The sequence below is a fragment of the Syngnathus floridae genome, chromosome 3 (genome assembly GCF_059516105.1).
Source record: "Syngnathus floridae isolate MCC-2025c chromosome 3, RoL_Sflo_1.0, whole genome shotgun sequence".
NCBI classification, from domain to species: domain Eukaryota; kingdom Metazoa; phylum Chordata; class Actinopteri; order Syngnathiformes; family Syngnathidae; genus Syngnathus; species Syngnathus floridae.
The window spans coordinates 2,126,491-2,142,058 of record NC_142415.1 but is presented as its reverse complement, the minus strand read 5'-3'; the positions used below and the strand labels follow the sequence as shown (position 1 = coordinate 2,142,058).

The window sequence follows — 15,568 nt, the reverse complement described above, 5'->3', positions numbered from 1 at the left end:
ACGAGCTCTGGAGCCAAGAAAACCATTATGATGCGTGCATCACCTTGTTTTAGTTTTGTAATGTCCTGCCTCATAGAACATTTCATGTCATTACTACATGTCGTGGTGTCTATTTAAATATTGCTCAAATGGAATGTACATTTTCTCTTGATAATAATAGAAAACCACATGGAATGTCTCACCTCTACAAGAACGTCAAACAACTCCGCAGACCACAGAGCTTGCCAACCGAATGACTGTACCACTTTTTTCAAGTAGTCAGCAGTAAAGGATTTGACTTCTGAAGGCTTGCAGTCACCTAACCATTAAAAAGGAAACAAAGAAGGCTAAATAGACATGTACAGAAAAGCAAAAATGTGTAATTTAGTTATTTTATGGCATCATACCCAAGATTTTTTTTCCCCTGGCAACAATATGCCACAATAAAATACAACAATACAATGCAACATGTTTGGTGCCTTAAAAACACCAATCTCACAAGAGTGAATTCCGTAGTTAATATTTATCTCTCTTTTCACAACAATTTAGTTAGACACTGACTGTGAGGTTAACTTTTTTGTTTGTTGTACCGAATAAATAGTAAAATATTGAAATAATGTTTTTCGTCTTAATTGTCTTGCATTTTTAGTGTTTCAACAGTCAGGAAAATGAACCTAAAATACATAAATAACTTGCATTAATTAGAAGACCTAAACAACCAAACAAAGTACATTAAAATAAAATGATTGCCTCTCAAATATTGAAGCTAAAATTGGGAAATTACACTATATAATACTGGTAAACAAACCACACCTTTTAAAGCAATGGAATCAATTACCGTAATTGCTGGACTATAAACCGCACCGGATTATAAACCGCACCAGCTAAAATTCAGGGATATTTCAGAAAGACAGTACATAGAAAGCCTTTTTAACGTTTTGATAACATACTTGAACATGTCTTTCTAAACATTGCCCGTGACGCAGCAGTAGTACCGCAGGAAGTGTGCACGCAAGTTATTAGCAAAGAAAGACTGGACACAGAAAGTTTTTTTAAAGCTTTGATAACATACCTTAACATTTCTTTCCAAACACTGCCTGTGACGCGGCAGTAATACCGCAGCAACACGGAAGTAACACAGCAAAGTCACTGAGACGCAGCGGTAACACAGCAGCAACACAGCAGCAACACGGTAGCACAGCACTAACATGGCTGGTTAAAAAAAACATACCAGTAAAAGTAAAAAAAGAGCCGTCTTCATCTTCCTCCTGTGCACTGAAACCATTGAAGTCTTCCTCCTTAGTGTCCGATTGGAATAGCGTTAGATATCCTTCGACTCACACTTTCTCAGTCTCTCTTTCGTCGTCGCTTTTATGCATTTCTTTGAGTGTGAAGAGGGTCTGTTCATGCTAATCTTATTCATGCATGAAGTGCTAAATTACATTAAACTAGCGACCGACACATATAGCTTAAAAGCGGCATCATATGCATTTCTTTTGTCCCCCATAATGACGGTTTGTGTATAAAAGCTTCCTGTCTTTGAGTGAGCACGGGTGTGTGCGTGATGCGCGAGACGATCAAAAAACAAACTAGCACGTCTTCTTCGGCGCATTATCTCTTCTTCATCTGTCTCGCTCTTGCTTCCTGCTAGAGCGCCCCCTGGAGACCGGAGGCCGTAAAAATCCACAAGTACGCTCCAGAGTAGACACAAGATAATGTCATCAACATCGACTGCCTTTGGCTTAAAAGCGGCATCATATGCATTTCTTTTGTCCCCCATGATTACGGTTTGTGTATAAAGGCTTTCTTTCAGTAATGTCCGTCTTGATCGCGTTCTGCGTGATGCGCGAAATGTAAACACAAACTAGCGCGTCTTCTTCGGCGCATTATCTCTTCTTTGCCTGTCTCGCTCTTGCTTCCTGCTAGAGCGCCCCCTGGAGGCCGGAGGCCGTAAAAATCCATAAGTACGCCGCGCCGCCGTTTAAGGTTCAAAGTAACCTTCTGAATAAAATGCATTAAGTTCACATTCATTACAACTTGTTTTTGGTGAGCAAAATGTCCGAAGAATTGAATTTGAATGCTGATTGATTGGGTTTTAATACAATGCAGATGGTCCAAACAGCGCCACTGCTTTGCGTAATCTCTGAGTGACATGGCAGAGTAAGAGAAAGGGTTTAGAGCACAGGTGTCAAACTCAAGGCCCGGGGGCCAGATACGGCCTGCCACATCATTGTATGTGGCCCGCGAAGACAAATTGTGCATCAAATTCGAATGTCATTACTAGAATTGCAAATTGTCTTCACTTTTAATAATATCTTTTTTTTTTAAATATTTGACCAGTTTTTACTCGTCTGATTTGAAAACAAGTTATTTGTCAGTTTGTTTTGTAGCTTTTACTGTATATAATAGTGTTAAGAGTAAAAGTGATCAAGTCATCACAAAAATCACGAAAAAAATCTTATATAAGTCGCACCTGACTATAAGCCGCAGGGTCCAAAATTTTGGAAAAAAAAGTCGCGGCTTATAGTCCGAAAATTACGGTAACTGCAATTTAAAAGCAACTTGCCAAAACCACCGTATATAACTCCCTTAATTTTATTTTTTTAACCTTCGTTTATCCAAATACAATACCATATCATAGAAATGTGTCTTTAAACGTGTCTTAAATGTTTCTACTGAGTTAACACTTCTAATATCGATTGGTAGGGCATTCCAAAGCTCTGGAGCCTGAATACAAAATGCTCTAGACCCTACAGACATTTTTTTGGCCCTCGCGGGTCACTAAAAGACTAGCGTTTTGCGAGCGGAGGTTATGAGACGTAACGTAAGAAACAACTAGGTCGGCGAGATATGAAGGCGCTAAGCCAGGTGGGCAATTAATTTTTACAAGGGGCCACATGAAAAACCTGAGTTGTGTCAGAGGGCCACACCTACGATAACTTAAACCTGCTCAATTTTCTTCGATTGTAAACTGCACTAAATTATTTATTTTAAATAGTTGGTACTGGTAATTAGAAGAATACAATTATTCTCTTTATGTTTATATTAAGCTATGTGAAATTGTGACGTAAAGGTCAAATAAAAAAAGAATTATTAATCAGTACAATTTTTTCTTAACTTCTTTAACTTTTCCTCAAATGACAAAGCCGCTGCATCTCTGGGTGTGAAGTTTGATAAAATGTCCTTGTTGGGCTTGCAGTTTTGCTAGCAATACATCAGCCTCTGATGCGCCCTGTTCATCAGACAGATGTATTTTTTCTCATGCTTGGTCGTGTAGTGGCGACTCAAATTATATTCTTTAAACACAGCGACCTGTGTACCACAAATCAGGCACATGGCTTTACCTTTCATTTCTGTAAAGAAATACTTGGCAGTCCATGTCTTGTTGAAAACACGGCGCTCCTTGTCAACTTTTCTTTTCTGAGGGTCAGCACACGTTTCTCGGGCAGCATTACTTCGCACTGTTCACCTTCACGCACAGCTCACATACACGTACGCTACACGGAAGTGCGACGCCTTTCAAAATAAAAGCAAAACAGTTGTATTGTACGCACGACACTAATTTTTTTTTAAATTACGATTGGCCTCATGCGGGCCGGACAGGGACGCTCAAAGGGCCGGCCGGATGTGGCCCGCGGGTCGTAATTTGCCCAGGTTTGCGCTAAGCCATGCATTGATTTATAGGTTAATAGAAGAACCTTGAAGTCACATTTTAAATGGACCGGGAGCCAATGTAAGTTGGCTAATATTGGGGTAATGTGATCAAATTTTCTTTGCCGTGAGAGCAGCCTTGCAGGAGCATTTTGTACTAACTGTAGACTTTTGATACTAGACTTATGAAGACCAGAGAATAATGCGTTACAGTAGTCCAGGCGCGACGTAATAAACGCATGAATAATAGTTCCCGCATCACCGGTCGAGAGGACGAATCTTAGCAATATTACGAAGGAAAAAAAACGCAATTGTAGTTATGTTCTTAATGTGCTTTTTAAAGGAGAGCGTTGATCACTTCACATGTTATTTTCACTTTAAACCGCATGAGGGCGCACTAGACCTGTGAAATAATTGGAGCTGCCACCGACAATGAGTCTGACCTTCCGGAGTCAGCAGCGGTGTTGTTTATAAGTGACACGAGGACGAAGATTTTGTTGGATTGGAGTGACGCAGATGGTTCGATAAAATTGTTATTTATGTTAGACCTATTTGATATAGACAGTCAAACCTCGGTTTTCGAACGTCCCGGTTCTCGAACAAATCGGAATTCGAACGGAAAATTCGAGATTTTTTTGCTTCGGTTGTCGATCAAAATTCGGAGGTCGAACCTCGCGAGGTGAGCCGACAGAACCCGAGAAAACCCGACCGCGCGGCCAGGATGCTGACTGACTCCGGTCGTTATTGTATTTTCGTTACTTTGAGGATTGTAATCATGCCTCCAAAGAAAGCAAGTGGGAGCAGTAAAGCCATCCTAAAACACAATGATGCTCTTAAAGCAATGCGACAGTTAGCGCCTGGTGCACTGCGGTTGCTCTGTCACAATAATAACAGCGCGCTACGGTTGCGCGTTCGGCGGTGCGCTGCAGTTGCGCGATCGGACAAAAATGCGCAAATGAAAAAATGCTTTAAAAAGGCGTTTTTTTTTGTCTTGGAAGGGATTATGTACTTTTTTTTCATTTGTAATGGGAACAATAGACTCGGAACTCGATCGATTCACTTCTTGAACCGCCTTCTGGAACGGATTGTGGTCGAAAACTGAGGTTTGACTGTAGTTTATTTATGTTATATAGGCCTATAGAATAATTGGAACTGCAACTGACTCAGTCTGACTGAGACTGACCTCAGCGCCACATGTACTTCCGGAGTCAGCAATGGCGTTGTTTACACAGAGGGCGAAGATTTCGATGGATTTAATGATTTAGAGTAACACGGATGGTTTATGTTATAGTTATTTGAATAACTGTTAATATGTTACGTCAGGCACATTCTCAGTTCCTCGTTTGTTTATGTAACATTAGCATACCATATCGTTGAGCCTGTTGTTGCCTATTCAGGTCTGTTCTTGGTGTTGGATTTTGTCAAATAAAGTCCCCCAGAAATGAGACTTATACTTCGGTCCAACATACAGTCAAATCTCGGTTTTCGACCACAATCCGTTCCAGAAGGCGGTTCGAGAAGTGAATCGTTCGAATTCCGAATCTATTTTTCCCATTACAAATAATGAAAAAAAAATTTAATCCGTTCCAAGACAAAGAAAAATGCCTTTTTTAAGTATTTTTTTCATTTGCGCATTTTTGTCCAATCACGCAATTGCAGCGCACCACCGAACGCGCAACCGTGGCACGTCGCCGACCGCGCAACTGCACCGCGCTGGTCGCATTATTGTGACAGAGCTGTCGCTGAAATTTAAAAAATATTTTTAAAGTCCTGATGTACATTCGTAAATTTAAGAGGACCTCAGTGCGCAGAGAGTTTAATTTTGTCCGATCGCGCAACTGCACCGCACCGCCGAACGCGCAACCGTAGCGCGCCGCCGAACGCGCAACTGCACCGCGCTGGTTGCATTATTGTGACAGAGCGGTCGCTAAAATTTAGAAAATATTTTTAAAGTCCTAATGGACTTTCCAAAATTTAAGTGGACCTCAGTGCGCAGGGAGCTTAATTTGGTCCGATCGCGCAACCACAGCTGGAATAAACAATTATGTTCTGTTTGCTTATGTGCAATAAAAACAAGTAACAATTATTCACAGTCCATAAGAATAACCAAATGGAGCAATGTAATGTCCTTAGAGAGTGGCGTGTGCTTTGCCTGTGCCTCTGCTGCTTGCTGCTCTTGGCTGGGTTCGATTTTGATGTTTTTTTAGACTTGAAGTAATCATCTAATGCGGTTTTACCTTCATATTTGAGGAGAATATTCACTGGGCACAGGGAGCATCTATCATAAAACGGATTCCCTGGGTATGGTCTGAGCCACATAGTGTATTTCTTCTGTTTTAACATTGTGTTATTGTTTTGTCATTGTTAAAACATGTCAAGCGTTTATATTTTTTCTTTACTGGCCTGTCATCACCTCTGTAGCACCCTCGTCATTTGCCTCTCCACCCATTTTCACAATAAAATGTCACTCTTTTAAGTCAGTGGATCCTATACTTTCTGTCTCTCCTTATCCTACACACTCTCTGTTTCCACCTCACCATTCTGAATAAGCCGCCATGATATGAATGTGTGGTGTGGGTGTAGCGTAAGCGTGTGCTGGAGTTTTATTGCAAGCATAAGGTAAAAGATAAGTACATAAACATAAAAATAAATTAAACACATAATAACCTTCAACAATAGCAGCATAAATGACAATGAAGAGAGGGAGAGAAGAAAGTATGGGGGACTTTACAATATGGTGTTGTCCTCTGTAATGATAACAATAGCAATAATACGTATAATACGTATACATGTTATTTCAATAATATTTTTAATTATATTAGTAAGAATGGTATATTCTAAAAATAGAATAGAGGCCAGTTCACTTCACCCCCATCCCTGCCTTGCTTCCTATTTCTTTGAGTGTGTTTCCTTATATTTCCTGCTCTCTCTCTCCCTCTCTCTCCCTCTCTCTCCCTCTCTCTCCCTCTCTCTCCCTCTTTCTCTCTCTCTTTCTCTCTCTCTCTCTCTCTCTCTCTATTTTATGTTTATTCTTAAATTTTATAAAAAGTTTGAAAAATTTCACAGCATTAAAAAAAGAAATGGAGGGGAAGCGACAGTAAACTAGGCCAAAATACTTATGTCAGGGAGTAACGCACGTCAATTTGTGGTTTAACCAAATTTTGCGGTGTATACATTGTTCCCTCACGGGTGACATGTTCCATTATCCACAATGAGTGAATTTCAACAAAGTGGAGTTTGACTTTTGGGTTTTGTTTATCTCTTTTTATGACACACCAATGTTTCACTGTACAGTAGTTGGGAATCACTGATCTCGAGTAAATATTTGAGTAGTTTGATGAAATGCTGTTGCATTTGCTGTTGTTACTACAGTGATTAAAAAAAAATGAAGCGAACACAATCTTTAGAGTTTAACTCCAAGTTGAGCAAATGGGACAGACAGCAGGTGGAAATAATCTGTCAAGGAATGTTTTTTCAACTCAGCTGGCAACAGACCATTGTCCTCATTTTTCGCTTATCGCAGAATAGTTTTAGTAACATGATGCTAGCCGCATTCTTATCTACAAAAGTAGTTCAGGTAGCGCATCTTTTTCAGAATGACACACCCCTACGCGCTCCGGCCAAGTCAGACGAGATCTTATTTGCAGTATTTATCCATATTATAACTACAGTGGAGCCACGGTTCTCGACCACAATCTGTTCCTAAAGGCTGTTCGAGAAGTGAATCGTTCGAATCCCGAATCATGTTTTCCCACTTCAAATAATGAAAAAAAATGTAATCTGTTCCAAGCAAAAAAAAAAAACAACGCTTTTTTTAAGCATTTTTTCATTTGCGCAGTTTTGTCCGATCGCGCAACTGCAGCGCACCGCCGGATGCGCAACTGCACCGCGCTGGTTGCATTATTGTGACAGAGCCGTCGCTGAAATTTAAATATATTTTTAAAGTCCTGATGTAATTTCCAAAATTTAAGTGGACCTCAGTGCGCAGGGAGCTTAATTTTGTCCGATCACACAACTGCAGCGCACAGCCGAAAGCGCAACCGTAGCACGCTGGTCACATTATTGTGACAGAGCAGTCGCTAAAATTTAGAAAATATTTTTAAAGTCCTAATGGACTTTCCAGAATTTAAGTGGACCTCAGTGCGCAGGGAGCTTAATTTGGTCCGATCGCACAACCACAGCTCGCCGGGCGCTCACTGTCGCATTGCTTTAGGAGCGTCTTCGTGTTTTAGGATGGCTTTACTGCTCCCACTTGCTTCCTTTGGAGACATGATTAGAGTTGATGCAATCCTCAGAGTAACGAGAATGTAATAACGAACGGAGTCAGTTGGCATGCAGGTCCTCTCGGCTCATCTCGCGAGGTTCGACAACTGAATTTCGTCCGACATCCGAAGCAAAAAAATCTCGAATTTTTTGTTCGAATACCGATTTGTTCGAGAACCGGGACGTTCGAAAACCGAGGCTCCACTGTACTTTATTTGATATTATAAAATATATTTATAAAACTATTTTCTCAGCCACTGAATGAATAACATTGATAACTTAAAGATTATTAAAAGCTGAGGACCAAAACAAATGCAAACAAATGCAGCCCCCTTTTCTCTAAACTAACTGAATACTTACTTTACTTAAAGACAACAAAATCACACATTATATGCGCCATGAAACATGTTAATGCTCAGTAGTACACACAGCACTTATTTGCCATGTAGGTAGTTATGGGAAAATTACGCTATAGATTTGCTTCATTAATCGGTTGTGGTTTTTTTTTTTGACAAATGGATTCTAGAATAATAAATGGATTTAAGAAGCAACGGTGAGCTTTCAGACCAATCAAGATGTGTCAAAAAAAAGAAAAAAAAAAACCACAATAACTGGTACATGAAGCAAATTCGACACTTCGCTTTCCCGTTACTAATTGTAGGTCTACTAAATGTGATTAAGTTTAATGGGGATATATGGAGCTGAAACAGGAAGACTTTGATGAAATATTTTATTATATACAACTTGTAGGTCTACTAAATGTGATTAGGTTTAATGGGAATATATGGAGCTGAAACAGGTAGACTTTGATGATTTTTTTTTATTCTAACAATATAGTCATAATGGCATTTATTTTAAAAAAAAATGGGGGAAGAAGTGTTAGTGCACAACAGGCCCTGTGATGCGGCCCAAGCATTTGTCCTTATAGTCAAGCCGATAACTTTGGTGTGGGGTGGATTCATTCATCAATGAGTCCAATTTAAAAAAACATTTAGACAGCATTTTTCTCCTTTGCAATACCTTTACTTTTATACTTTAAAGTAGTTTTAAAACAATTGCGTTTATACTTTTACTTAAGTAAAGAGGTGGAATTGGTACTTCAACTCCTACTAGAGTATATTTCAATCCCACTATCTATATTTCTACTTGAGTAATGAACATGAAGCTTTTTGACATCGCTACCAATGAGGCAACAGCTTTCTACGTTGCTTTCCACTAGTTTTGAAAACCAGTTTGGTCGCCCCCAAAATTTTACCATACCACACACACGCACAAGTGCAAGATCTGCTAGTGGCTGACATCACAATGAGCTTGTAACTAAAATAACTGTTCACATTCTTACCTAGTATGAAGTCCTGGTAGGCTTTGAACCTTTCATAAAACAGGAGATGGTCTGTTTTGAATGTGTCTGGTAAACTTGAGTTGATTCCTCCATTGTGCTCAGATCTCTGAAGCTGGGTTCCTGTCTTAGCGTTGAAGTTGTCTGTGCCACTGTCGTCGTCGTCATCCTCATCCTCATTTTCATCTCCATCATCACCGTTAGCTTTCCCTTCATTTTGGAATAGAGCTGCCGCATTTAAAATAGAATGGAATATAGTCACTCTCGGTCTCTCTAGCGATCTATCGGTCTATCTATAATAGGGTGACCAGATGTCCTCTTTTTTCCCCAGACATGACCTACTTTTGAGCCCGAAGAAAATGTCCGGGTGAAATTTTAAAATCGTCTGGGATTCTGTTGGACTGCCTCAAACATAATACATGTCCAGTACATTGTCAAGAGAATTCCCACTCTGTTCCATTACACCAGGGGTGTCCAAACTTTTTGCAAGGAGGGCCAGATTTGATAAAGTGAAGGGGCCCGGGTGCCAATAGTTTTTTCAGACATTTTTTTAACTACAGAAATTTCATGCAAATACACACTCTTATGAAACAAATTTCATTGTCCCAATTGTCTTTATTTTTTAAATGACAAAATAACCAAATATAAGACACTCAGGCAGATGTGAACAACTCTAAAAACACAAATTCTGCCTTCCATTCATATCTGAAGAGTCAGATAACATTGAACATAATGTATGAAATACCTTAAATTTACAAGAGTTTATAATTATTTTTGCCTCATGAACATTTTAAACAGGAGTTATAAGTAATGCAAAGTTGTCTGTTATTATTAAAACTTAAAACAAGTGAATTAAACTCTTGTCATTTACAATATTTTTCAGAAAGTAATCGTTTGTGTCACGTCTACAGGTTCATAACATCATCAGTATTAACATGGCCACTTCGTGATATTTAATATGAAGTAATTTTTACTTAATCTACTTTTGACTCACAGCCCCACGTGATGAATCGCTGTTGTGATGCCAGTTCAGCTTGGAGCTGCTTCACTTTATCAGCGCGGTCACTCCCTGTTAGCTTGTCGTATGTTTTAGCATGTTTAGTCTGATGATGTCTCTTTAGGTTGAAATCCTTAAACAAGGCAACCATCTCTTTACAAATTAGACAAACACAATTGCCTTGATTTTCAGAGAAAAAGTAATGTAATTCCCATTTCTCTTCAAAGCGACGGCCCTCAATGTCAACTTTCCTCGTTCTGTTTTTTTTGCAGTCGCCATGGCAGAAATGAGCGGAGAGGGGTGGTGCTGCCACGTTTTGGTAATAGGAGGAATTACAGTTAAGTTTCATGATTTTTTTAAATTCAGTTTGACAGTGCAGGCGGGCCATTAATACATTATTAGACCGAAGCTGCGGGCCGTATGAAATGTGACCAGGGGCCGGATTTTGCTGTAGAGTAATTGCATTTATTGGCCCGAATTACACAAAACAACATATATACAATAACAAAAACCTATACACTAACACTAACTAGTTTTATAGTGGTACACTAAGTAAAAAAAAAAGACTAAAGAAATACGTCCATCGGTGAAGCATTTGAGGAAGAAAAAAGGGCTCCTCTTCAGTCATCCTCTTGCGGGGTGCGTTGGCACCTTTGTTTGCCTCAGACACGTAGGTGCCTGCCTTGCACGTCAAGTACTCAGCTTCATAATGCTCACGCCCCTGGCGAAAGCACTGGAATTTTTTTATTCAACTCCTCCGCGAACGTGCATTTTCGTTTCGGCATTGCTCGTAAAAACTCGGTGAACACCGCACAGCCCACCTTACTTCGTAGCAAAGTGACTAGATTTAAGGACTTATTTGCGAACGATACAGAAAAACCTGGAATGGAGTGAAATCAAACGGAGTGGCAATTATATTGACAATGTACTGTCCATGTATTATGTTTGAGGTAGTCCTACAAAATCCCGGACGGTTTTGAAATCCCCCCCGGACATAAGTTTTAGGGCTCAAAGGTAGGACGTCCTGGAAAAAGAGGACGTCTGGTTACCCTAATAATAGCATTATAGCAGGTTACCAAATAAAATGAAGCTTAAGATGTAGCACGTACCTTGAGTTATATGCTGCATATTGGGTTCAGCTTCAGGACTCGCTGGGTTACTTTCTTCACAGACTTCATCTCTGACAGTCGAGTCTCCAACGACGGTGTTTTTCTTCTGACTTCCATTCAAAATTCTTCCAGCCGATCGATCGTCATATATTTCTTGCGCCATTGAGATTCTGCAGTACACGAAAGAAATGTTTCACTAATAGGATTGTGGCGCGTGTGGAAGCGACCAACGCCCACACCAACCAACTTTCAAAAATTTCCCGGTTTGTACTCAACGAGAACTTATCATTTGGGTTCAATAGCAGCTGTTCTTGTGACATTACCGCCACCTAGTGAACTGGAATGCAAATTACGACTTTGAAATGAACGACTTTCTTGGTTCCGATTTATGTTGAATAAACTCATGAAAGAACATCAGATACAAAAGTGTATGCTTGGTCTAAGCTTTGGTAGGCATTACAACTTACTTCCCCCAACCCAAAACCAGAACTTGATCATGCATCACGTGTACACAACCAGACACTCATACTCGGCAGAACAGTTCAAGAACGCTTTAATTATTGCAAATTCAGCATACATTTTGCATTTTGTCCTTTTATGCAGTTAAGAGAAAAAGTTAAAGTTAAATTTAAAGTCCCAATGATTGTCACACACAACTGGGCATTCCAGGTAAGATAAAAATAAATAACACATGAATTATTAAAAAAACAAATATCTTGCACAATATAGAAATATTTAAATAAAAAAATATGTACTATTGCAGTGTTTGTTGCATGCTTATGCCTTCTGTATTCATCAACTGGCAAAATTGAAAATAATAATAATAATAATAAAAATAATGCTTAGAGGCTTAGAATTCTCAGTGGAAATTGCTTCATTTTGAGAAAACGAACAGCTTTAGCTTCCCTTTTAAAACTTTTCCTGCGACAAATGCACACCTGATTTTTATGGTAAGTGTAGCCGCTCTGAGTCACGTTTTGTCTTTTAACAGGTGTTTTTATTCTTTTTCAAGTCATCCGAACATAGTCTCCTGTACATCAAGTCACTCTTTTCTCGACGCGTCCCCAAAACGTACATCCGTGGTGCCTTTCATGGCAGTAGGATATATCATCAATAACAAAAATACACCAAACCGAGTAAAGAAACGGCCAGGAAAAAAACACAATGAAGATGATTGCAAACCCACAGAAAGCCCATAAATGAATTGAACATCAGTGAAACATTTGTGAGGCAGTTGGGACTCACACCAGCGTTCAGTTTGTGCATAATATGCTTCGTATTTCTTTCAGAGCGCTTCATTGTTGCAGCGGCAGGGCAGAGCGGAAGTGGATGCCAGTTCGTCCCTCTCACTGCTGTACAAGTGTTTGAGCACCTTCGAAAGGGCGCGCGAAGAACGGTTACGTTTGGCCAGTGGCCACAGATGAGCACAGATGCATTGTCACTGTCAACACCAACATGGACCTCTGTCTCCGCGTGAGGCTACCTAATCGGCACTATTAAATGTAACTAAATAACTGTTGCAGCCAATGAAATAGCGGCATCTGTCGTCATCGTCATAGCTCCGAATAAATCTCGGAACCTCTCGTAAAAACAACTAATTTAAAATATATTTTAAAATAATGCTATCACTGCGTAGTATACTGAAATGTTACATTATTAAAAAAATGTTTTTGCTGTATGAAAATAAAATGGTAAATATTGGTAGGGACTATTTTGTATTCCCCGTACAGTGACGACTCGGTTTTCGAACGTCCCGGTTCTCGAACAAATCAGTATTCGAACAAAAAATTCGAGATTTTTTTTGCTTCGGATGTCGGACGAAATTCGCTTGTCGAACCTCGCGAGATGAGACTCGCATGCCAACTGACTCCGTTCGTTATTATATTCTCGTTACTCTGAGGATTGCATCAACTAATCATGCCTCCAAAGGAAGCAAGTGGGTGCAGTAAAGCCATCCTAAAACACAAAGACGCTCCTAAAGCAAAGTTTGATGATCGACTTTGTAGTCCTGTCATCAGATTTGCAGCCGCATGTTTTGGACACTCGGGTTCCAAGAGGGGTGGAGCTGTCAACGGATTACCACCTGATGGTGGGTTGGCTCAGATGGTGGGGGAAGATGCCGGTCTTCTCTTACCGCTGGTAGACACCAGCAGTAAGACATGCCATCAAGCTGAAGAAGGAGTCCTATCATGCCTTTTTGTTCTGTGGGACTCCGGAGGGAGTCGACAGGTACTGGATGGCCAAGTGGAAAGCGGCTTCGGCAGTTGTTGAGGCAAAAACACAGGTATGGGAGAAGTTCAGCGAGGGCATGGAGAATGACTTCCGGACGGCTTTGCGGAAATTTTGGTCCATCTGATGTTTCAGGAGGGAGAAACAGTGCACCATTAACACTATGTACAGTGGGGATGGGGTGCTGCTTACTCGGTACATCATGAGTCAGTCGAGATACTTCAAAGACCTCCTCAATTCCCCCCCCCCCCCCCCCCCCCCCCCCCCCCCACGCATTCCATGGTGGAAGCAGAGCCTGGGGACTCTGAGGTGGGCTCTCCCATCTCTGGGGTTGAAGTCACCAAGGTAGTTTAACAGCTTGGTGGCAAGGCCCCGGGATGGATGAGATCCGCCCGGAGTTTTTAAAGGCTCTGGATGTTGTTTGGCTGTCCTGGCTGACACGCCTCTACAGCATCGCATAGACATCGGGGACAGTGCTTCTGGATTGGCAGAATGGGGTGGTAGTCTCCCTTTTTAAGAAGGGTCTCGTCATTTTTTTTTACCCAATTCACGCTTTGAATCGAGGCTTCATTTGGCACACCCACCTTTGCTCAATCAAGACATGCTCTGAAGCCTCACTTCATTTGGCCCATCACAGAAAAATAAGGCTTTCGTCGACACAATAGATGTATTATGGCTTGTGGGTTGACTGGCTGTAATAAAAGAAGCTTTGACTACTCGTACTGGAGAAGCCTACTCCTGTTTTTAAAGTTCTTTGCCTCTTCTTCCGTGGATAGAGACCAAACCCCCAGAAGAACGTGTGTGTGTCTGTTCTCCCTTTTCGTGGTGGAGAACCTTGTGTCTTCCAATGAACCTGAGAGCAATGCCGTCTGGAGCTTAAACTCCTGGTAGGGTCAGCCACGGTGGTAAGGTCGAGGGGGAGGTTCCAGACAAAGCGCAATCTAAAAGAAAATACCTCAACAGTGGATGTGGCGGATGATGACAATGTCACAACAAATGAAGGCTGCAATAGAGGGTGGCCTCCAGTCGTCGTGGTCCTCCTTGCCATTGGAACCAGGTCCCCCTCTGGTGTCTGGTGTCTGGTGTCTGCAGGCGCATCAGTCTCCCCATGTTAAAAGATATCACACGCACGCATCCTCCTGAAAGGGAATCCATCTTACTCTACATTCTGGATCATATGTCCTGTGGCGACCAGGACGTGGGGACGGAAACAGGACAGTGTAGTCTGGGCGCTCCTAACCACAACCTGGCACACAGGCGGTGGGTGTTAGATTCAGTCGCTAAGGTCTTGGAATGAGGCGGAAAGAGCTTTTCGGCAGCTGCACCCATGACTGAGCAGCCCTTTTCAGGATCCAATCTGCTCACCTCAGTAGGGGCGGGGGTTAGAAAAGGTACCCTACAAATAGCCTGCCTCAAAACTCCTGTCTGGACTACTGCATCCAGAGGGATCACCACGCGGTAAGAAACATAAACTGAAAACGGAATGGTTTAAACAGAAACATTTCTATTTTGGAGCCCGGAACAAAGCCAATGAGCGACCTGAAAGACAAACTGCCAAGAGAGCTAAAGAGACTCCAGACTGACATTGCAGCGCTCTCTGAAACTCGACTGGCTGATGACAGGCAGCTGAAGGAGGAAAGAGGCGGATACACTTTCTTTTGGAAAGGAAAGCCTGCAAATGAGCCATGTATCCATAGCGTGGGCTTTGCTAAAAAGAACATCCTCATCAATCACCTCTATGAACTCCCTGTGGGCATCAATGAACGCCTAATGACCATACGCCTGATGCTTGCAAGCAGTCAAACGGGCACCGTTATTAGTGCTTATGCACCAACACTTGATGCACAGGATGAGGTAAACGAGACCTTCTACGCTGACCTTGATGCCATCCTATCCAAATTTCCCAAGGATGACAAGATAATCCTACTGGGAGACTTCAATGCCAGAGTGGGACGAAACCATCATCTATGGAGAGGCACGATGGGAAGAGAAGGGGTTAAA

The 15,568-nt window shown here is 41.3% G+C and overlaps 1 protein-coding gene and 1 pseudogene across 4 annotated transcripts in view; both read right to left on the bottom strand.

The window, feature by feature from the left end:
- The window catches only part of shcbp1 (SHC SH2-domain binding protein 1), a 65,304-nt gene extending 53,688 nt beyond the window's left edge, over positions 1-11,616 (bottom strand). The window contains exons 1-3 of one of the 4 annotated variants that reach the window (XM_088372060.1): positions 11,339-11,616; positions 9,236-9,442; positions 183-298 (exon numbers count right to left, since the gene is read on the bottom strand). In XM_088372060.1, the coding sequence (XP_088228186.1) occupies positions 183-298; positions 9,236-9,442; positions 11,339-11,501 (486 nt within the window). In that variant the 5' untranslated portion in view covers positions 11,502-11,616. Of the gene's footprint in view, positions 1-182; positions 299-9,235; positions 9,461-11,338 lie in introns of all 4 variants that reach the window. The other 3 variants (XM_088372062.1, XM_088372061.1, XM_088372059.1) reach the window with 3 other exon arrangements.
- A 1,632-nt stretch (positions 11,617-13,248) lies between these two features.
- Positions 13,249-15,295, bottom strand: LOC148400086 (uncharacterized; annotated as a pseudogene).
- Positions 15,296-15,568: the final 273 nt, after the last annotated feature.